Source organism: Rattus norvegicus, chromosome 8 (assembly GCF_021556685.1).
Source record: "Rattus norvegicus strain SHRSP/BbbUtx chromosome 8, alternate assembly SHRSP_T2T, whole genome shotgun sequence".
Classification (NCBI taxonomy): domain Eukaryota; kingdom Metazoa; phylum Chordata; class Mammalia; order Rodentia; family Muridae; genus Rattus; species Rattus norvegicus.
In genome coordinates, this window is record NC_141541.1 from 46231315 (window position 1) to 46254719 (window position 23405).

General features: G+C 36.6%; 2 protein-coding genes and 1 pseudogene across 2 annotated transcripts; all 3 read left to right on the plus strand.

Annotated features, from left to right (window-relative positions):
• Positions 1 to 1482: 1482 nt before the first annotated feature.
• On the plus strand, positions 1483 to 3977 carry Ipo7-ps1 (importin 7, pseudogene 1; annotated as a pseudogene).
• Positions 3978 to 10808: 6831 nt separating this feature from the next.
• Positions 10809 to 11738, plus strand: Or8b43b (olfactory receptor family 8 subfamily B member 43B). The gene has a single exon (NM_001000963.1). It carries the CDS (start codon positions 10809 to 10811, stop codon positions 11736 to 11738), a length of 930 nt encoding a protein of 309 aa, NP_001000963.1.
• A 10717-nt stretch (positions 11739 to 22455) lies between these two features.
• Positions 22456 to 23385, plus strand: Or8b43 (olfactory receptor family 8 subfamily B member 43). The gene has a single exon (NM_001001013.1). It carries the CDS (start codon positions 22456 to 22458, stop codon positions 23383 to 23385), a length of 930 nt encoding a protein of 309 aa, NP_001001013.1.
• The last annotated feature ends 20 nt before the right edge of the window (positions 23386 to 23405 follow it).

Sequence of the window (23405 nt, forward strand, 5' to 3'; positions counted from 1 at the left end):
AATGGCTATTGGGATTGACAGCTGCTGAAGGAGGAGTGGTTACTGTCCTTTTGGGGTCCTGGCCACTGGTATGTGGTTTATGTCATAGGGGTAACCATATACTCATGTCCTTACAGGTCATACGGTCATACTAATGAGGCACAATGTTATTTATAACAATAAGGAACAAGACATGAAGGGAAGAAGCTGGAATGGGGCACTCAGATAGATAACTTACAGAAAGGTAATGTGGGATGGATATGATTAATACATATAGAAGGACTGTATATGAACATAAGAAACTTTCAAAGAATATAATATTATTTTTAAAGTAAAATAAAGGCTTCTGTTTAAAATTCATGTACATGACTGTTTTAATTCTTTCATATATGGTAGTATAATGTTTTTGACTAAATCTATTAAATTGAAGTTTATATAACTTCAGTACATAGTTGGAAACTTTATTTGCATTTAATGATATAAAATAGGACATTATCTCTTATATATTGAGCCATTAGTGTTTCAAGGGAATTAAATGTCATTTTTGCTTTTCTTTATTAATAATGGTTTATAGTAGTATAGCACTGAATTATAAACTGGAATCATCTATATATGGGTTATTAATGTGGGGATTATTTTAAAATAAAATTTATAAGGTAAGTTCTACTCTAACATGATGAATGTGTTTGTAAGGAGAGGAAGTGTGAATTCAGACAAGGACATTCATAGGATCTTTGTGAGGACACAGTTAAAAGGTAGTCTTTTCTAAACCATGTAGAGAATCTTTCAATCATAGAATCCTGTGCATAAACTGATCCTGAGTTGCTAGCTCCCAGAGTAGTAAGGAAAACAATACCAATGTATCTACCTGCACCCAGAGCTGAAAGTCAGTCTTCAAGAGCTTTAACAAAACTCAGAGCAGATGTAAGATCACCACTTTTGCTCTGAGTAACCAGCCTGGAGCCCACAGGACACAGAAAACCAGGAGCAGTGTGGGACAGGACCCTTCTAGTTTCTGCCTGCACCCAGAGTTGATCCTGTGACACCGCTCTCTGTACCCAGATCCCACTGAGAGAAAACTGGTCTCCAGGAGTGCTGACAGAGGCTTATAGGAGGGTCAAGACACTGTCAGAGACAGCGAGAGCAGCTAAAACCAGAGCTAACCAGATGGCATAGGAACCAAAGCAACAGAAACCAAGACTACTTGGCATCATCAGAGTTCAGTTCTCCCACCAAAGAAAATATTGGATATCCCAACACACTGGAAAAGCATGATTTGAATTTAAAATCGCATCCCATGATGATGATAGAGGACTTTAAGAAGAACGTACATCTCCCACCTCAACGCAGAGGTGAGAAGTTTCTATCTGGAGCCTTGGCATTTCTCTTTCCTTTTGCGCAGGTTGCCGCTGCAGAGTGCAGCTAGTCCATGTGCGCAGAGAGTGGCGCGCTATTTCTGCCTCAGTTGCACCAATGTTCCAGGTTTGACTGATCGTGTGGCAGATGCATCCCAAGACCGTCATCGAGGCCCTACGGAGCACCATGGACCCAACTGCCAGCTCAACGAAGCACACAAGTCTCTGAATTTTGTTTCAACACTGCTCCAGATTACTATGTCAGAACAATTGAATTTACCTGTAAGACGGGCAGGTATTATTTATTTGAAAAATATGATAACACAATATTGGCCTGATTGGGAAGCCATAGGGGGATCAGAAAGCCATCTCCACATACACTATTCCAGAAGACCGACAGTGCAATCGAGAAAATATTGTAGAAGCCATTATCCACTCACCTGGGCTTATCAGGGTACAACTTATTACATGTGTCCATCATACCATCAAACATAAATATCCAAGCTGCTGGACTGCCATTGTGGACGAGATTGGTTTTTATCTTCAGTCTGATAACAGTGCTTGTTGGCTGGGAATTCTTCTTTGCCTTTATCAGCTTGTGAAAAATTATCAGTACAAGAAACCAGAAGAGAGAAGTCCATTAGTGGCAGCCATTCAGCGCTTCCTGCCAATTCTGAAGGATCGCTTTATCCAGCTGCTCTCTGATCAATCGGACCAGTCTGTTCTCATCCAAAAGCAGTTTTTCACGGTTTTCTATGCTCTTGTTCAGTATACACTGCCCCTGGAGCTGATAAATCAACAGAACCTGACTGAATGGGTGGAAATTTTGAAGACTGTTGGGAATAGGGGTGTACCTAATCAAACACTGCAAGTTGAAGAAGATGATAGACTAGAGCTACCCTGGTGGGAATGTAAAAAGTGGTCCTTACATATTTTAGCAAGACTTTTTGAAAGATATGGAAGCCCTGGAATGTTTCTGAAGAGTATAATGAGTTTGTTGAAGTCTTTCTGAAGACATTTGCTGTTGGTGTCCAGCAAGTTTTATTCAAAGTGTTATATCAGTACAAGGAGAAACAGTATATGGCCCCTCAAGTTATACAGCAGACATTAAATTATATTAATCAAGGAGTTTCCCACGTTCTTACATGGAAGAACCTGAAGCCTGACATACAAGGCATTATCCAGGATGTTATTTTTCCATTGATGTGCTTTACAGATGATGCTGATGAAGAACTCTGTCAAGAAGATCCTTATGAATATATATGGATGAAGTTTGATGTGTTCATGATTTCATTTGTCTTACTACTGCCACTCAAACACTTTTGTTCACAGCCTGTAGTACAAGGAAAGAGGTACTGCAAAGGACTATGGGATTTTGTTACCAGATTCTTACTGAGCTGAGTGCTGAACCACGTGTCCTCATTTGTGGTGACTTTCAGTGTAACAGCATCATCTGACCAATAGTTCACACAGACGCAAGGTGTAACTGGTACTTGAAACAGATTATGTTAACAAAATAACCGAGACTCAAAGATTATTTTGGTACACTTTCTTTTTAGTGTCTTATCAGTGGGTTGATTCATCTTCTACATAAATCAGTGTTTTATGACCAAGAATATTGCTTGGATTGTTTTGAAAGTACAAAAGAACCACATAGTTTCTACTGATAGGTTTCAGAACTCCAAAAGATTAATTTCCAACTTTGAGGTCTGTTTTTATTTTCAACCTATGACTTGACTGGTCCTAAAGCTTCTATTTGATTAATACGTTGTCATTGATAGAAGCCTGTTGGTTCCGCAAACTGAAATGATTGCCGCAGACACTGTTTCCTTTTTCTTGTTGGTGTTGCTGATTTGTGAGCATGCTTTCTGATTACAAAAGCGTGAGTGGCGACCTCCGTGAGTCACGGCATCAGTTCGTACTCTGCTGTCCTGATTTAAGCTGCCTAGTATAGTGCTATTACAGTTTTGTTCAGTTAACTTTCTTTTTAAAAAGTTGTTTGCACATTTTTAGGGTGCCCTTACTTCAGTAAAGGAGACGGAGTAGGAGAGCCTTAGAACTTTTGAGGGGAAAATAAAAAGCTATAACATATAACGTACTGTATCAAACTATTTTACATGAATGACACAAATATTCTGAATAAAAAATTGAACATTGTTAGAAATAAGGTGTTGTGTAATAAATTTATTTTTCATAAATCAAAAAAAGATGGAGCTTTGCATATAATTGCCTGTTTAGCTAAAATACTTCTGAAGAAAAAGAAGTACAAAGATCAAAAGGAATACATGCTGCAAAATCATGTATTTCCTTCCTTGAGCAGTGAACTAGGCTACATGAGAGCAAGAGCTTTCTGGGTCCTTCACTATTTTCTGAAGTGAAACTCAGAAGTGATCAAACCTCCAAACAGCTTTAGAACTGACAAGAAGATGTCTGATTGATGATTGAGAAATGCCTGTAAAAGTGGAAGCTGCCATTGCACTACAAGTGTTGATCAGCAATCAAGAAAAAGCTGAAGAATACATCACTCCATTTATCAGACCTGTAATGCAGGCTCTTCTTCATATTGTAAGAGAAACAGAAAATGATGATCTTACAAATGTAACTCAGAAAGTGATCTGTGAATATAGTGACTCATGGTCTTAATGAAGAGCAAAGAAAACTGTTATAAGATGTAGCAACTCTGACTGATCAAAGAAGAGCAGCGCATGAATCCAAAATGAGTGAAAAGCATAGAGGATATAAATTCAGTACTCTGGTTGTGCCAAGTTCTTTCAATTTTGGAGGCCCCACACCAGGGATGAATTGATCTTCCACTTTCTTTCCTGCTGTGTGAGTGTAGTGAAGAGCTTGTGTTCCTTCTAGTAGTGGTTCCAGAAACGGTTCATGTTATGTACTAACTGATCAATAGAAGGACAGAAACCCCAGGAGGTGGGAGCTGATCCTGTAACCTGGCACTGGATGAGAAACTACAGGGATTTGGGGAGGGGGTAACTTGGCGGGTCATTTTCTTTATTTTTTGAAGAAAGTAAGACCCTGACTTTGAACCCTCAAGAGACACTGGGGAAATCTGAAATGAGGGGATGTTATGAAAACAGCTTTTCTTTTTCTGAGGAAAAAATAGGCATGGGCTACAGGACTGTTTAATATGTCTCATTTACAGTATAAAGTTCAAATGTAGATGTAATTTTATACCTCTAAGTATTTGTCTTATTTCTGTCTCTTCCTTACTATTGGGTATCCTTCGTATGTGAATAAGACAAGGTAATCAGATAGCCTTATTTGGTCTTTACCATTTTCATCCACCAGATTGTTCCTATGTAGATTGGGCATTTATAGTAGCACTACATAACTAATTTTAAAATCTACAAATGAACTAGTGCCTTCATATTGAAACAAAACCTGCTAGCCTAGGTATAAAAGCAAAACTGTTTGCTGTTTATAAAGAGATGTAATGCAGTTGGGGCAAGGGGTAATTTCAGGTTTAATTATTCATTTAAAAATGAACTGGCAATTTTGTATCTGGTGACTTTCTGGTGCACTCACCTCTGGTAGTGACTTGAATTTGGTTTGTAAAAAGAGTTAGTGATGTTTCATTGCTGCTAAAAATGGCAACTCCCTCTGTGTCCTTTTTGGTTCCTTAAAGCTCTCAGTGTACAACTGGACATTTGAATACAAGACCATATGTAACAAGCAGAGGTGATACCTGAAGCATGTAAATTGGATATAAAATTCTACTCTTAAAGAGTTGATCTAGAGTATGACTAAACATTGATATATGCAGTCTATTAAAAGAACTTAATTCAACAATTATGTCTTGATATGATTGCAATTTAGTCCTAATTAATACCATCTTGTACCAGACAGAGTGAAAATGTACTTAAGAGTAATACCTGTCCATTCCCCATTTCTTCTCCTGTCTTGATTATGGTACCTTATTATAACTCTGAAGACTGAAGGCACATGGTTCCCTCTAAAAACCACTATTGCTACCACTGCAGAAATAAGCCAGCAACAACAGGGTAGCAGGGTGGGCTTCTCCTCTCTCTTCCTAAATGTATGTTCAAAAACTTTATTGATCTTAAACATCTGTCAGATAAGTCATACATTGGATTATTTTTATATACATGTATACACAATATTTCAAATTGAAAGCAACACCTCAGTGGACTCAAAACTACTACATACTGTTGTCTAAAACAAAATTTATAATTGTCCAAATGAAATGCACATATTGGTAATTAAAATACATAATTAAGGGGATATAGAAGGACATACATAACTTGCTTAAGGAAATATAGGACAACACAGGTAAGCAAGTAGAAGCCCTTAGAGAGGAAACACAAAAATCTGTTAAAGAATTACAGGACAACACCACTAAACAGGTGAAGGAATTGAACAAAGGTACCCAGGATTTAAAAGTGGAAATAGAAACAATAAAGAAAGCACAAAGGGAGACAACCCTGGAGATAGAAAACCTAGGGAAGAGATCAGGAGTCATAGATGCCAGCATCACCAACAAAACAAAAGAGATAGAAGAGAGAATCTCAGGGGCAGAAGATACCATAGAAAACATCAACATCAACCATCAAAGATAATGTAAAATGCAAAAAGCACCTAGCACAAAATATCTGGGAAATCCAGGACTCAATGAGAAGATCAAACCTGAGGATAATAGGTATAGAGGAGAGTCAAGACTCCCAAATTAAAGGGCCAATAAATATCTTCAACAAAATTATAGAAGAAAACTTTCCTAACCTAAAGAAAGAGATGCCCATAAACATATAAGAACCCCACAGAACTCCAAATATGTTAGACCAAAATAGAAATTCCTCCAATCACATAATGGCCAAAACACCAAATTCACAAAACAAAAAAGTATTAAAATTAGTAAGGGAAAAAGTCAAGTAACATATAAAGGCAGACCTATCAGAATTACAAAAGACTTCTTACCAGAAACTATAAAAGTCAGAAGATCCTGGGCACATTTCATAGAGATCCTAAGAGAACCCAAGTGCTATCCTGGGCTACTATAACCAGCAATAATCTTTACTAACATAGATGGAGAAAACAAGATATTGCATGATAAAACCAAATTTCCACAATATGTTCCTACAAATCCACCCATACAAAGGATAATAGATGAAAAACTCCAGCACAACGAGGGAAACTACACCCTAGAAAAAGCAAAAAAGTAATCTTCCTGGAACAAGCCAAAAGAAGACAACTAAAGTAACATAATTCGATCTCTAGCAACAAAAATATCAGGAAACAATCAATATTCCTTAATATGTTAACATCAATGGAATCAATTCTTCAATAAAAGGACAAAGACTAACAGACTGAATACTGAAGGAGGAAAGGGTATAACATTTTAAATGTAAATAAATATCCAATTAAAAAAAGTGATTGGAACAATGTAAAAATAATAATAAATAATATATAAAATGCCTTTAGTACATAATCCCTGTATAATTTCTTATAATTTTACTATATCCCCCATTTTTTCTTTTCAATTTCTTTCCCTTTATCTAAGAAAGAAAGATAGAGAAGAGGAAAGGAAAGAGAGAAATCCCTGAGTCTAAGCCCTCTATTTAGTTTCCTTCCTGTCCAAAAGTATAATTATTTGTAAATTTTCCCTTAAAATGACAACATATATATAATTCATAAAATGACCAAAACCAATTATCTATCTATCTATCTATCTATCTATCTATCTATCTATCTATCTATCTATCTATGCATTCATATCACATGAAAGTATGGCATGATAAATTTTGAGGATTCTGCAACCAACAAGATTTATAGACTATTTATAGCTGAAGTTTTGCCTAGAGACATTTTTATGTCTCAGCCAGTTTCAGGGCTATTCCCATGTAGAAGGATCAGCAAATCATGTTTTCTGTCCTGTTTGGTTTTCTTGAATTCTTTCCTTCCTGTCTGTAGCTAAGATCTTTGGGGAGAGTGGTCTTCATTTATCAAATCTAATCCTTATTAGTTTAAAGGAGTCCAAAGCCTTTTATTCTTTCTGTCAACTTAAATACAGAGCCTCTTTCCCAATATAGCATGTCCATGCTCCAGCAGCTCAGAGAAATCAAAAGTATAGATTAATACAATTTGGCAGTCTGTTTTTTGTTTGTTTGTTTTTGTTCTTTTTTTTTAATTTAGGCTTTGACCTCTGTCCTAGAGGATATGTAATACCTTTATAGCCACCAAACTTATGACCGCCTTTATTTTGATAATTAAAACAATTTAAAACAATTAATATATTTATTAAAAAAGGGTTTCTCTGTGTAGCATAAGCTGATCCAAATTCGTTTATAGATTAGGTTGGCATCAGACTCATAAGAAACCTAACATTGTCCATCCCTTTTTCTCTAAGCAATTGACAGGTTTAGGTTTGTAGCCTGTGTTTATTTTCGTTTTTCATTTTTGCTCGTGTGTGTTTGTGTGTGTGTGTGTGTGTGTGTGTGTAAGTTTCATTAATGTCAATTTTTTCATTTACTTTTTTGTATAAAGTGAGATATAAGGCATTGAATCCATTTTCCATCCTGTGTTTACTCTAAGTAATACCTTGGGGATTTTTATACTCTTTGCTTATTGTTACTTATTGAAAAATAAATATAGTATATAAATATAAATATAATGTATAGTTATATAAATTAGATACTTTAAAGCATATGGTAGAAATTGTTAAGTGGCTCACAGTAAGTTCCTAGTAAATACTAGTTGTCATTATTCGTTTGGTTACAATCTCTATATCAGTATAATTTATTTTTACTTTATTAACTTTTGTGTGCCTTAAATCTTGTAATTTCTGTAAGGATTAATTTTTCCTGCTTACCTTTTATTCCATTCTAGTTCTAAATAGCATACAGGGTACATAATGGGAACTTCTGAAGCATTTGTTGAAAGTATGTGTTATAATTGGCACATCATTATCAGTGGGATGATGCCATTACTGTTCATATTTTTTTTCTGCTTCAAGGAAAGACTCAAAGTATTATTTAGAGATTATGTTCTAAAATTCAATCATCATTCCACGAACATTCAGGCACTGAATTTCAGGCACTAAGCTGCATTTATTTTCATAACCTTTCCCATGCTCCTTGTATGCTTTGGAATGAGTAAAGAAGCATGATGCTTACCACCTTCTATTAGGTACAACACATCTTCAGTTATTTTTATTTTCATGGTCTAAATGAGCAAATCTGTATGGACAGAGTAAAGTGCTTGCTTAGGGTCTTGGAAGTTTTAACTGAATTGTGTTAGTGAACTTCACAGTCTAATAAAATTCATACATAAGACTACTAATTTTTTAAACAGTATATAAGAATTCTAATGAATAATTTAGAAGAATTTCAAGAAATAGGGTTACAATAATTATAATTGCATAGCCATATCAGAGAGAGAGAAAGAGGAAGAGAAAGGGAGAGAGAGAAAAAGAGAGAGAGGGAGAGCATAAGAGAGAGAGAGGGAGAGAGAGAGAGAGAGAGAGAGAGAGGGAGAGAGAGAGAGAGAGAGAGAGAGAGAGAGAGAGAGAGAGAGAGAGAGAGAGAGAATCATCTCTACCACTACTGAAACAAAATGTGGTATGGATTTAATGTCAACAATAAACAATAAGACCTGTATAAGGAAACTAGAGGGGGAAGTGTTTAGGGCCTACCATTAGGCAGTGACTATGGGATGGCATTAAAATAAATATCTATGAAGTACAAGTAGACACATTTAATACTATCAGATTAGTAAATTAAGAATGACAGTATGAAAAAATGAAATAATAAATGTCATTGGATGAACAGGATGATCAGAATATTTAAGTAAGTGTTTATAAGCAACTTGGTGAACCCAGACTACAGTCTGTGGGCAGTTTACACTTAACTGCAGAAAGGAATAGATGAAGCATCTAAAACACACATTTTCTACAGATCTCAAGATGATTGGGGAAATGAGATTCTATCTTTCTATGTCCACTGTGGGATGGATTTACCATAGAGTGAAGAGAAAATACACGAGTCCCTGAAGATCTAAAGACAAATCATCACCCAGGCTGTAACACAACTTCCCAAGTTCACTCTTCTGTTTAAATGCTATTCTCAGGGGAAGAGGCAGACACATCTCCACACTGTTTATAAACAACTGTATTCTGCAGGTAAGCCCACACAAAACTCTCTGGGTCTTACCATTGGCAGTGGGATGATATCATTACAGTTCATATTTTTTCTGCTTCAAGTAAAGACTCAAAGTATTAATCAGTGATTATGTTCCAAAACTCAACCATCATTCCAGGAACATTGAGGAACTGAGTTTTGATTACATCTTCTTACACTGACAAGATATGGAATGGATCCATGGAATCAGAAGTAATTCTACCAGGTGCATATGTATAAATAGGAACTCAGGAAATCTTCAAGGTTTGGATTGAGACATCTAACAGTAGGAGTGGGTGTTTCTCTGACTCTTTAGCTGCTTCTGGGACTCCTTTCCTCATATTGTACTGCATCATTTAGCCTGTATAAGACTTTTGCCTTTTCTTATTTATCTTGTTTTGTCATGTATGCTTGTTATCTCTTAGAGGCTTCTTCTTTTCTAAGGAGGAAATAGGAGATGAGTGAATCAAGTCAGGAGGGTAGGTGTAGGAGAATTGGGAGGAGTGTAGAGAGGGGAAATTTTCCCCAAATGTATTGTAATAGGAAGTTTATTTTAAAAAATATATAACACACACAAGTGGAGGAAGGGAGAGAGAAAGAGAGAGAGAGGGAGAGAGAGAGAGAGAGGGGGGGGGGAGAGACAGAGAGAAATAATGAGGTTCTGAATACCAAGTACAGTAACAATAGTTCTTGGTGTATGAAGGTCTTTAGCAACAGTTTCTTTTTTATCCTATATAACTGGAGAGACTAAGAGAAAGGAGCAGAAGAAAGCCATTGGGTAATCAGAGATTGGTCATAGGCCTAAGTAGCCACTGGAGTTGCAACATCTGTATTATGGTTCTTATGAATGCTCAGGACCCAGACTTCAAGATTATTCACTCTGTGACATAGGGTAGTAGTTACACCACTCTTGTTCTTATAGTTTTTGACTAAACATGTTTTTCACTCAGACCATAACAGGAAAATTTGTCACTGCGAAAGATAACTCTGCAGTGCCAAGATATCTGCTTCAGATTTCATTAACGTAGAGAGGGCTCTAGTGAAAAGAAAAATTAGGTGGGAAAAGTTGAATCGTATTTTGTACTTTTTCTTCTTCATCCTTTGCATGTATTTTGTTTTTCAGGAATAATATTGAAATGTGGTGCCACGGGCCTTGTGACTGTAAGGCAATTTTCTTGTGACTACACCAGCTGAATCTGTAGACACAGTGGGAGCTAGAAGAAACATTCCCAGCATTCACATCACAGGTGGTATTGACCCATGACTGAATGTGGTTCATCTCTAGCATAACTCCTTTTCCTGATTTGACAGATTCCCTTAGAATATCATGGACTTAGAAAATGTCACCTTGGTGACTGATTTCATTCTAGTAGGGTTAACACAGCAGCCTGATTTCCAAATACCCCTGTTCATTCTTTTCCTAGCAATGTATCTAGTCAGTGCGTTGGCAAATTTGGGTTTGATGATTCTAGTTTTGCTGAATTCACATCTTCACACACCCATGTACTTTTTCCTCTTTAACTTGTCTTTTATAGATTTTTGTTACTCTTCTGTGTTCACTCCCAAAATGTTGATGAACTTTACATTAAGACTGAATGTCATTTCCTATATGCAATGTATGACTCAGCTCTACTTCTTTTGTTTTTTCGTTTCTTCTGAATGCTATGTGCTGACTTCAATGGCCTATGATCGATATGTGGCCATCTGTAGGCCACTTTCATATAATGTTGTGATGTCCCCTCAAGTGTGTTTAAACCTAATGATTGGTTCATATTTGTTGGCACTTTCTGAGGCTGTAGCCCTCACTGTGTGTATGTTGAGACTGACCTTCTGTGATTCAAATATCAATTATTATTTCTGTGACATCCTTCCCTTGCTTCAGCTCTCCTGCACAAGCACTGATGTTAATAAGCTCGTAGCTTATGTAATAGTTATCATCAACATCATTGTTACCACTCCTACCATCTTTATCTCTTATGGTTTTGTCCTCTCCAGCATCTTCCACATCAGTTCATCTAAGGGCAGGTCCAAAGCCTTTAGCACCTGCAGCTCCCACATCATTGTTGTTTCTCTGTTCTTTGGTTCAGGTGCATTTGTGTATTTCAAACCCTCCTCAGCTGGGTCTATGGATGGGGCAAAAATATCTTCTGTTTTTTATACCAATGTGGTTCCTATGATGAATCCATTAATCTACAGTTTGAAAAATAATGATGTTAAAATTGCCCTAAGAAAAATGTTTACAAGGTGGACAGTTTGATTGGAAACAAGTGTCTTCATGCTTGTACTTTTTGTTTTAAGTATATCTTGTATTTAGTGACCATATTTAATTGGTAACTCTGTATTCCTTATTTACTTCTTGTATTTTTTAATTTAATTTTTACAATTTATCGAATTAGCCAAAAATAATGCCATAAAGAAAAAATTTGAGATACAGCATTATATGTTGAAATGTGTATGTATGATATAACAATAAAAGACTTGTCTTTTCTTTTTAATCATATTATGAGGCTGAAATTAATTAAGAAATCACAGAAGGGGACTGATTCCTGGTCTTAAGCAATCAAGTGGTGCATCTTCTGTTGTCAGAACAAGGTCAAGGAGAAATCTGAGTGCTCGTGAGAAAAATCCAAGGCAAGATAAGACAGGACAAGAAAAAGACAAAGGTCGTCTGACACCAGTTTCTTCAAAAACATTGAATTGTTCTTAGAATATGCTGTTGTGCCTCTCCCAGGTATCGCAGATAAGAGTGAGTTATATTGTTATCTGTTTATATGACTCTATGAAAAAACATTTTTTGCCCCATGTGGCTTGTCCTTGTGATTATACATTTTACTTATGTAACACTTCTTAAACATCAAAGTATAAATTATCATAATAGTGGTTATTGCATGAGACTTTATTCCACCTTAGTTTAAGGTCCATTCTCCCGGCTTCCACTATGTTAAAGCATCAGTAGCAACAGATGGAATAGAAAGCCTATAAACAAGATCTTAGGTGAACGTTTCAGAAATATTTGAAGAAGGTCCTAAGACCGTCTATCAGGAGAGAATGGACAGTGTCTTCAATTGGAAAAATTGAATGTAGATAGGCAATGAAATTATACTGAGGTTTTACAGAAAATGTACATCATACCAAGTGGGACGAATCACCAGAGTCAAGATTTAAAAATAAAGAAAATACCAGGCCAACAATTCACAGTACCACATGTGGTGATGACATCTTTACAATAGCATGAAAAACACAGGCAGCCATAAAAAATAAATAAAAAAAGGGCTCTCACTGTTTTCTCATGTGAGTAAATACTGTCCGTTTCTGAGGGTTAATAGTGTCAACTGGTCAATACAATCTTGAGTGAGTCTATAACCACCTGAGAGGAGTTTCTAGATTAAGTTAATGGAGGTGGAAAGATGCACTATGACTTTAGTTTGCATTGTTTCATGGGAATGAAATGACTTTTAACGATATTATCGTAGACCAGATTCTAGCATAATGGTAATCAGAGAGGCTTTATCCAGCAATATATAAGAGCAGATACTGAGACTCATGGTCAAACATTAGACAGAGCTTGGGGAATCCCATGAAAAAGAGGGAAGGATTGTACAATTAAATAGGGGCCAATGTCACTACAAGTAAACTACCCACAGAATCAATTTAGCATGGGTCCTAGGAGCTGACAGAGCCTGAACCTACAAAGCAGAAAACATGAATAGGTAAGACCTAGGTCCTCTACATATCTGTTATGGTTGTGTAGCTTGGTGTTCCTGTGAGACTACTAGTAGTTGGGGAGGGGCCTTTTCTGCTGCTTTTGCCTGCTTTTGGGAGCCTTATCCTATCAGATTTCCTTAACCTTAATAGAGGTAAAGTGTCTATTCTTAATGTAACTTGATATATAATGTTTGGTTGGTAACTATGGGAGGCCTACCTTTTTCTGAAGATAAATAGAGAAGAAGTGGATCTGGCAAAGAGAGGAGGTGTCAAGGAGGGACTAGGAAGAGAGGAGTGAGGAGAAACTGCAATTAGAATGCAACATTTGGGAGAAAAATAAATTGAAAATATAAGAAAATAAGCTGAGCAAAAATAATATCCTTTCTCTTGCCTGTGGACACAGTATCTGGTCAGCTATCTATCACTTCTGTACCCTCAATTCCTTACCAGAATTCTCTTTAATGTAGTCTGTAAGACAAGATACATCCCTTTTCGCTAAGTGGTTCCTGTTGCAAATTTTGCCACAGCAATGAAATAGTAACTGCTGAAGCACCAAGGAGGAAATACTTTGCAGTCATAGAATATACAGATATCTCTTCTCACCTCACAGTTGATGACTTACCGATGAAAGGACCCATGGGTCACACATACATATCTACAAAGACACATGTAAATTTTCAATGAACTCATTAGCATTGCTCACCATAATTAGTCACTAGGAATATTTATATCAAAAGTACCATCAGATTTTAATTCTGAAGATCTTGGTGTATATTGAAAAAAAATCAAGCAGATGAAACAAGTGTTGGTGAAGATTTAGTAATTTAGAACCTCATCTCAATGTTTACAAGTGTATAATTGGTACAATCATAGAAGCTATGCAAAAATTAAACACCAGAGATGGAGAGATAACTGGATGGGAGAAGAGTTCTGCAAGAGTTTAAGATCCCAAGTTTTATACCCTGTATCATAAAAATTAAAATATAAAGGATTATACATTTTCTAGCAGTTTGTTCATGATAGACAAAAAGAAAAAGAAAAAATGGGAGAATACTGTATATTCTTTCATTAATAAGTTAGGAAAAATATATAAAATGTAATATTTTACAGCCTTAAAGATCAATAAAATTTTATTTTTAATATCTGTGTAGTATACTAATGTATGTACATACCATGTTTTCACTATTTATCAGGTGATTAAAATCTAGATTGATTACATTTCCTAACTATGTCAAAAGAGGGACAATGAATGTGAATTTACAGGTATCTCCCTAGAAAGAAATAAACATCTTCGGAAAAACACCCCGAGGTTTTATATAATCAGTCATATTATGTATCTGTGTCTAGTCTGATGAGAAACCTTCTGACTATTTTGCACATTGCTTGGTTAGAGTTACAAATGTTATAAATAGTGATCATATATTCTGAAAGATGTTTAATTGCTGAGGACAAAGAGAAGAGTCAGAACTAACCTGACAAAAACTTTTTAGACACCGTAGATTTGGACGGATCCAGCACATATACATACAGCTACCAAACACAGACAATATTGATGATGCCAAGAAGTGTATGCTGACAGGAGCCTGATATAACTGTCTAATGAGAGGCTCTTCCAGAACATGACAAATACAGAGGAAAATTCTCACAGCCAACTATTGAACTGAGAAGGAGGTCCCCATTGGAGGAGTTAGAGAAAGGATTTAAGAAGCTGAAGGGATTTGCAACTCCATAAGAACAACAATGCCAAGCAAACAGAACTCCCAGGGACTAATCCACCATCCAAAGAGTACACATGGACAGACCCATGACTCCAGCTGCATGTGCATAAGAGGGTGGCCTTGTTGGGCAACAAAGGGAGGAGAAGCCCTTGGCCCTGTCAAGACTGGAATCCCCAGTGTAGTGGGATCTCAAGGGTGGGGTGGCTGGGTGGGAAAAAGGAGATAATATTTGAAATGTAAATTTAAAATATCCAATAAAAAATAAAAAACAAACAAAAACAACAAAAAGAAGAAGAAAAAGAAGAAGGATGAGGAGAAGGAGAAGGGGAAGAGGAAGAGGAAGAGGAAGAAGAAGAGCAAGAAGAAGAAGGAGAAGAAGAAGGAGAAAAAGAAGGAGAAGAAGAAGAGGAAGAAGAAGAGGAAGAGGAAGAGGAAGAAGAAGAGGAAGAGAAAGAAGAGCAAGAATAAGAATAAGAATAAGAATAAGAAGAAGAAGAAGAAGAAGAAGAGGAAGAAGAAGAAGAAGAAGAAGGAGAAGAAGGAGAAGAAGGAGAAGAAGAAACCTCTCCCTACTTATTCAACATAGTTCTCGAAGTTCTAGCCAGAGCAATCAGACAACAAAAGGAGATCAAATGGATACAGATTGGAAAGGAAGAAGTCAAAATATCACTATTTGCAGATGATATGATAGTATATTTAAGTGATTCCCAAAGTTCCACCAGAGAACTACTAAACCTTATAAACACCTTCAGCAAAGTGGCTGGGTATAAAATTAATTCAAATAAATCAGCAGCCTTCCTCTACACAAAAGAGAAACAAGTCGATAAAGAAATTAGGGAAATGACACCCTGCATAATAGTCTCAAATAATATAAAATACCTTGGTGTGACTTTAACCAAGCAGGTGAAAGATCTTTATGACAAGAACTTCAAGCCTCTGAAGAAAGAAATTGAAGAAGATCTCAGAAGATGGAAAGATCTCCCATGCTCATGGATTGGCAGGATTAATATAGTAAAAATGGCCATTTTACTAAAAAAGATCTACAGATTCAATGCAATCCCCATCAAAATTCCAACCCAATTCTTCATAGAGTTAGACAGAACAATTTGGAAATTCATCTGGAATAACAAAAATCCCAGGATAGCTAAAGCTATCCTCAACAATAAAAGGATTTCCGGGGGAATCACTATCCCTGAACTCAAGCAGAATTACAGAGCAATAGTGATAAAAACTCTATGGTATTGGTACAGAGAAAGCAGATAGACCATTGGAATAGAATTGAAGATTGAGAAATGAACCCACATACCTATGGTCACTTGATTTTTGACAAAGGAGCCAAAACCATCCAATGGAAAAAAGATAGCATTTTCAGCAAATGGTGCTGGTTCAACTGGAGGTCAGGCTGTAGAAGAATGCAGGTTGAACCATGCTTATCACCCTGTACAAAGGTTAAGTCTAAGTGGATCAAGGACCTCCACATCAAACCAGATACACTCAAACTAATAGAAGAAAAAGTGGGGAAGAATCTTGAACACATGGGCACTGGAGAAAATTTCCTGAACAAAACACCAATGGCTTATATTCTAAGATCAAGAATTGACAAATGGGATGTCATAAAACTGCAAAACTTCTGTAAGGCAAAGGACACTGTTGTTAGGACAAAATAGAAACCAACAGATTGGGAAAAGATCTTTACCAGTCCTACAACTGATAGAGGGCTTATATCCAAAATATACAAAGAACTCATAAAGTTAGACTGCAGGGAGACAAATAACCCTATTAAATGGAGTTCAGAGCTAAACAAAGAATTCATAGCTGAGGAATGCCGAATGGCTGAGAAGCATGTAAAGAAATGTTCAACATCTTTAGTCATAAGGGAAATGAAAATCAAAACAACCCTGAGATTCCACCTCACACCAGTGAGAATGCTAAGATCAAAAACTCTGGTGACAGCAGATGCTGGCCAGGATGCGGAGAAAGAGGAACCCTTCTCCATTGTTGGTGGGATTGCAGACTGGTACAACCATTCTGGAAATCAGTCTGGAGGTTCCTCAAAAAAATTGGACATTGAAAAAACCTAAGGGCCCAGCTATACCATTCTTGGGCATATACTCAAAAGGTGCCCCAACATATAACAAAGACATATGCTCCACTATGTACCTAGCAGCCTTATTTATAATAGCCAGAAGCTGGAAAAACCCAGATGCCTTTCAACAGAGGAATGGATACATCTACACAATGGAAAACTACTCAGCTATCAAAAACAATGACTTCATGAAATTCATAGGCAAGTGGATTAAACTAGAAAATATCATCCTGAGTGAGGTAACCCAATCACAGAAAAAAAAAAACATGGTATGCACTCACCTATAAATGGATACTAGCCCATAAGCTCGAATTTACCAAGATACAATCCATAGACCTTATGAAACTCAAGAAGAAGGATAACCAAAGTGTGGATGCTTCACTCCTTCTTTAAAGGGGGAACAAAAATAATCATAGTGGGGGATATGGAGGCAAAGTTTGGAGCAGAGAATGAAGGAATTGCCTTTCAGAGCCTGCCCAACATGTGGCCCATATATATACAGCCACCCAAACTAGATAAGATTCATGAAGCTAAGAAGTGCATGCTGACAGGAACCTGATATAGATGTCTCCTGAGAGACACACGTCAGAACATGTCGAATACAGAGGCGAATGCTAGTAGCAAACCACTGTACTGAGGAAAGGACCATTGTTGGAGGAATTAGAGAAAGAACTGAAAGAGCTGAAGGGGCTTGAAACCCCTTAAGTACAACAGTGCCAACAACCAGAGCTCCCAGGGTCTAAACCACTACCCAAAGACTATACATGGACTGACTATGGCTCCAGTTGCATATGTAACAGAGGATGGCCTTGGTGGGCACCAAAGGAAGGAGAAGCCCTTGGTCCTGCCAAGGTTGGACCCCCAGTTTAAGGGAATGTCGGAGGGGGGCAGGAAGCGGTGGCAGATTGGGAGGGGAACACCCTCATAGAAGAAGGGGAGGGGAAGGGAGAGTGGGCTTATGGACAGGAAACTGGGAAAGGGAATAACATTTTAAATGTAAATAAAGAAATATCTAATAAAAAACGTGATTGGAACAATGCAAAAAAACAATAAATAATGTATAAAATGCCTTTGAGTAGATTTAGTAATCCATGTATAATTACTTATAATTTTACTATATCCTCCATTTTTTCTGTTCAATTCTCTTCCCTTCACCTAAGGAAAAAAGAGATATAGAGAAGAGGAAAGGAGAGAGAGAAATCCCTGAGTGTAAGCTCTCTCCCTATCCAAAAGTATAATTATTTGTAAATTATCCCTTAAAATGACAACATATCTATAATTCATAAAATGACCAAACCAACTATCCCAACTTAAGGGAATAGGAGTTACAGTCTTTGCTTCCTGTTGAAAGGAGGAAAAGAATTTCTACCCAAAAGGAAATTGAAAAAAATGGTTAAGCCATAATAAAGCTAGCTGGCGTTAGTTATTGTCTAATCTTTATGTGTTAAGAAAGTTCAGGACTTAACTGAAATACTGACTGGAACCATCTGAAAGGCTGGATGAACCTAAATCCCTGGGGATTTGCAGCCGTTTTTGAAGCTATTTTCAAATCAAGTCTTAGGAAACAGCATTAGTTGAAGAAGGATCAGATAGGAAGATGAGAAATCAGGTCATTTTAGCATCCCCATTGGTGAATCTTGTTAGAGGTGCATTTTTGGTATTCCATTATATAATATATAAACCTTATAATTAATATATAGTTCCATAAACGTATTTGTATGGATTAAGCAGGTGAATAGATCAGTTAAGGATGAATTTTTGTTCCTTGTTTGAGCAGGTGAAAGACAACTGTCTTTTTAAGAATTAGTTCGATCAACCAAATTCTGATATAAATATACATTCATATCGCATGAAACCATGGCATGATAAATTTTGAGGATTCTGTAGCCAACAAGATTTATAGACTATTTATAGCTGAAGGTTTGCCTAGAGACATTTTTATGTCTCAGCCTGTTTCAGGGCTATTCCCATGTAGAAGGATCAGCAAATCATGTTTTCTGTCCTGTTTGGTCTTCTTGAATTTTTTCCTTCCTGTCTGTAGCTAAGACCTTTGGGGGGAGTGGTCTTCATTTATCAAATATAATCCTTATTAGTTTGAAAGGAGTACAAAGTCTATTTTTCTTCCTGTTAACTTAAATATAGAGCCTCTTTCCCAATATAGCATGTCCATGCTCCAGCAACTCAAAGTCATCAAAGGTATAGATTAATGCAATTTGGCAGTCTGTTTTTTGTTTGTTTGTTTTTGTTCTTATTTTTTTCCTTTAGGCTTTGACCTCTCTCCTAGAGGATATGTAATACCTTTATAGCCACCAAACTTATGACCACATTTATTTTGATAATTAAAACAATTTAAAACAATTAATATATTCATTAAAAAGGGTTTCTCTGTGTAGCATAAGCTGATCCAAATTCGTTTATAGATTAGGTTGGCATCAGACTCATAAGAAACCTAACACTGTCCATGCCTTTTTCTCTAAGCAATTGATAGGTTTAGGTTTGTAGCCTGTGTTTATTTTCGTTTTTCATTTTTGCTCATGCGTGTGTGTGTGTGTGTGTGTGTGTGTGTGTGTGTGTGTGTAAGTTTCATTAATGTCAATTTTTTCATTTACTTTTTTGTATAAAGTGAGATATAAGGCATTGAATCCATTTTCCATCCTGTGTTTACTCTAAGTAATACCTTGGGGATTTTTATACTCTTTGCTTATTGTAACTTATTGAAAAATGAATATAATATATAAATATAAATATAATGTATAGTTATATAAATTAGATACTTTAAAGCCTATGGTAGAAATTGTTAAGTGGCTCACAGTAAGTTCCTAGTAAATACTAGTTGTCATTATGCATTTGGTTATAATCTCTATATCATTATAATTTATTTTTACTTTATTAACTTTTGTGTGCCTTAAATCTTGTAATTGCTGTAAGGATTAATTTTTCCTGCTTACCTTTTATTCCATTCTAGTTCTAAATAGCCTACAGGGTACATAATGGGAACTTCTGAAGCATTTGTTGAAAGTATGTGTCATACTTGCCACATCATTAGTGGTGAGATGATGCCATTATAGTTCATATTCTTTTCTGCTTCAAAGAAAGAAAGTATTAATTAGAGATTATGTCCTAAAATTCAGCCATCATACCAGGAGCATTCAGGCACTGAGTTTCAGGCACTAAGCTGAATTTATTCTCATAACCTTTCCCATGTTCCTTTTGTGCTTTGGAATGAGTAAAGAAGCATGATGATTACCACCTTCTATCAAGATACAACACATCCTCAGTTACTTTTATGTTCAAGGTCCAAATGGGCAAATCTGTTTGGACAGAGTAAAGTGGTTGCTTAGGATCTTGGAAGTTTTAACTGAATTGTGTTAGTGAACTTCACAGTCTAATAAAATTCATACATAAGACTACTAATTTTTTTAAATAGTATATAAGAATCCTAATGAATAATTTAGAAGAATTTCAAGAAATAAGGTTATAATAATTATAATTGCATAGTCATATCAGAGAGAGAGAAAGAGGAGGAGAGAGGAAGAGAGGGAAAAAGGGAGAGAGGGAGAGCAGGAAAGAGGGAGAGAGAGAGAGAGAATGAATCATCTCTACCTCTAATGAAACAAAATGAGGTATGGATTTAATGTCAAAAATAAATAATAAGACCTAGAGGGGTAAGTTTAGGGCCACCATTAGGCAATGATTATGGTATAGCATTAAAACAAATACTTATGAAATAAAAGTAGATAAACTTAATACTATCAGATTAGTAACTTAAGAATGACAGTATGAAAAATGAAATAATAAGTGTCATTGGATGAACAGGGTGATCAGAATATTTAAGTAAGTGTTTATAAGCAACTTGGTGAACCCAGACTACAGTCTGTGGGCAGTTTACACTTAACTGCAGAAAGGAATAGAGGAAGAATCTAAAACACACATTTTCTACAGATCTCAAGATGATTGGGGAAATGAAATTCTATCCTTCTATGTCCACTGTGGGATGGATTTACCATAGAGTGAAGAGAAAATACACGAGTCCCTGAAGATCTAAAGACAAATCATCACCCAGGCTGTAACACAATTTCCCAGTTCACTCTTCTGTTTAAATGCTATTCTCAGGGGAAGAGGCAGACACATCTCCACACTGTTTATAAACAACTGTATTCTGCAGGTAAGCCCACACAAAACTCTCTGGGTCTTACCATTGGCAGTGGGATGATATCATTACAGTTCATATTTTTTCTGCCTCAAGTAAAGACTCAAAGTATTAATCAGTGATTATGTTCCAAAATTTAGCCATCCAGGAACATTCAGGCACTGAGTTTTGATTACATCTTCTTACACTGACAAGATATGATGTGGATCTATGGAATCAGGAATAATTCTACCAGGTACATACGTATAAATAGGAACTCAGGAAATCTTCAAGGTTTGGATTGGGACATCTAACTGTAGGAGTGGGTGTTTCTCTGACTCTTTTGCCTGCTTCTTGGACTCCTTTCCTTGTATTGTACTGTCTCATTTAGCCTCTATAAGACTTTTGACTTTTATTTATCTTGTTTTGTCATGTATTATTGCTGTCTCTTGGAGGCTTCTTTTTTTCTAAGGAGAAAATAGTAGATGAGTAAATCAAGCGGGGAGGTTAGGTGTAGGAGAATTGGGAGGAGTGTAGAGAGGGAAAATGTCCTCAAAATGTATTGTATGAGGGAGTTTATTTAAATAAATATAGCACACACAAGGGGAGAGAGAGAGAGAGAGAGAGAGAGAGAGAGAGAGAGAGAGAGAGAGAGAGAGAGAGAGAGAGTTAAATAATGAGGTTCTGAATACCAAGTATAGTAACAATAGTTCTTGGTGTAGGAAAGTCTTAGCAACAGTTTCTTGTCTAACCTATATAACTGGAGACTAAGAGAGAGTAGCAGAAGAAAGACATCAGGGCAATCAGAGAGTGGTAATAGGCATAAGTAGCCACTGGATTTGCAACATCTGTATTATGGTCCTTATGCATGGTCAGGACCCCAGACTTCAAGATTATTCACTCTGTGACATTTGGTAGTAGTTACACCACTCTTGTTCTTATAGTTTTTGACTAAACACGTTTTTCACTCGGACCATAACAGGAAAATCTGTCGCTGAGGAAGATAACTCTGCATTGCCACGATATCTGCTTCAGATTTCATTTACATAGAGAGGGCTCTAGTGAAAAGAAACATTAGGTGGGAAAAGTTGAATCATTTTTTGGACTTTTGTTCTTCATCCTTTGCATGCATTTTCTTTTTCAGGAATAATATTGAAATGTGGTTCCACTGGCCTTGTGACTGTAAGGCAATTTGCTTGTGAACTGAATCTGTAGACATAGTGGGAGCTAGAAGAAACATTCCCAGCATGCACATCACATGTGGTTTTGACCCATGACTGAATGTGGTTCATCTCTACTACAACTTTTCCTGAGTTGACAGATTCTTTTAAAAATCATGGACTTAGTAAATGTCTCCTTGGTGACTGATTTCATTCTAATAGGATTAACACACCAGCCTGATCTCCAAATACCCCTGTTCCTTCTGTTTCTGGCAATGTATCTAGTCAGTGCGTTGGCAAATTTGGGTTTGATGATTCTAGTTTTGCTGAATTCACATCTTCACACACCCATGTACTTTTTCCTCTTTAACTTGTCTTTTATAGATTTTTGTTACTCTTCTGTGTTCACTCCCAAAATGTTGATGAACTTCACATTAAGACTGAATGTCATTTCCTATATGCAATGTATGACTCAGCTCTACATCTTTTCTTTTTTCGTTTCTTCTGAATGCTATGTGCTGACTTCAATGGCCTATGATCGATATGTGGCCATCTGTAGGCCACTTTCATATAATGTTGTGATGTCCCCTCAAGTGTGTTTAAACCTAATGATTGGTTCATATTTGATGGCATTTTCTGAGGCTGTAGCCCTCACTGTGTGTATGTTGAGACTGACCTTCTGTGATGCAAACATCAATCATTATTTCTGTGACATCCTTCCCTTGCTTCAGCTCTCCTGCACAAGCACCTATGTTAATGAGCTCGTAGCTTATGTCATAGTCATCATCAACATCATTGTTACCACTCCTACCATCTTTATCTCTTATGGTTTTATCCTCTCCAGCATCTTCCACATCAGTTCATCTAAGGGCAGGTCCAAAGCCTTTAGCACCTGCAGCTCCCACATCATTGTTGTTTCTCTGTTCTTTGGTTCAGGTGCATTTGTGTATTTTAAACCCTCCTCAGCTGGGTCTATGGATGGGGCAAAAATATCTTCTGTTTTTTATACCAATGTGGTTCCTATGATGAATCCATTAATCTACAGCTTAAAAAATAAAGATATTAAAATTGCCCTAAGAAAAATGTTTGCAAGGTGGACAGTTTGATTGGAAACAAGTGTCTTCAT

Bases quoted from the DNA above. Each gene is read 5' to 3' on its own strand.
- Or8b43b (NM_001000963.1), top strand. From the start codon at position 10,809: ATGGACTTAGAAAATGTCACCTTGGTGACTGATTTCATTCTAGTAGGG.
- Or8b43 (NM_001001013.1), top strand. From the start codon at position 22,456: ATGGACTTAGTAAATGTCTCCTTGGTGACTGATTTCATTCTAATAGGA.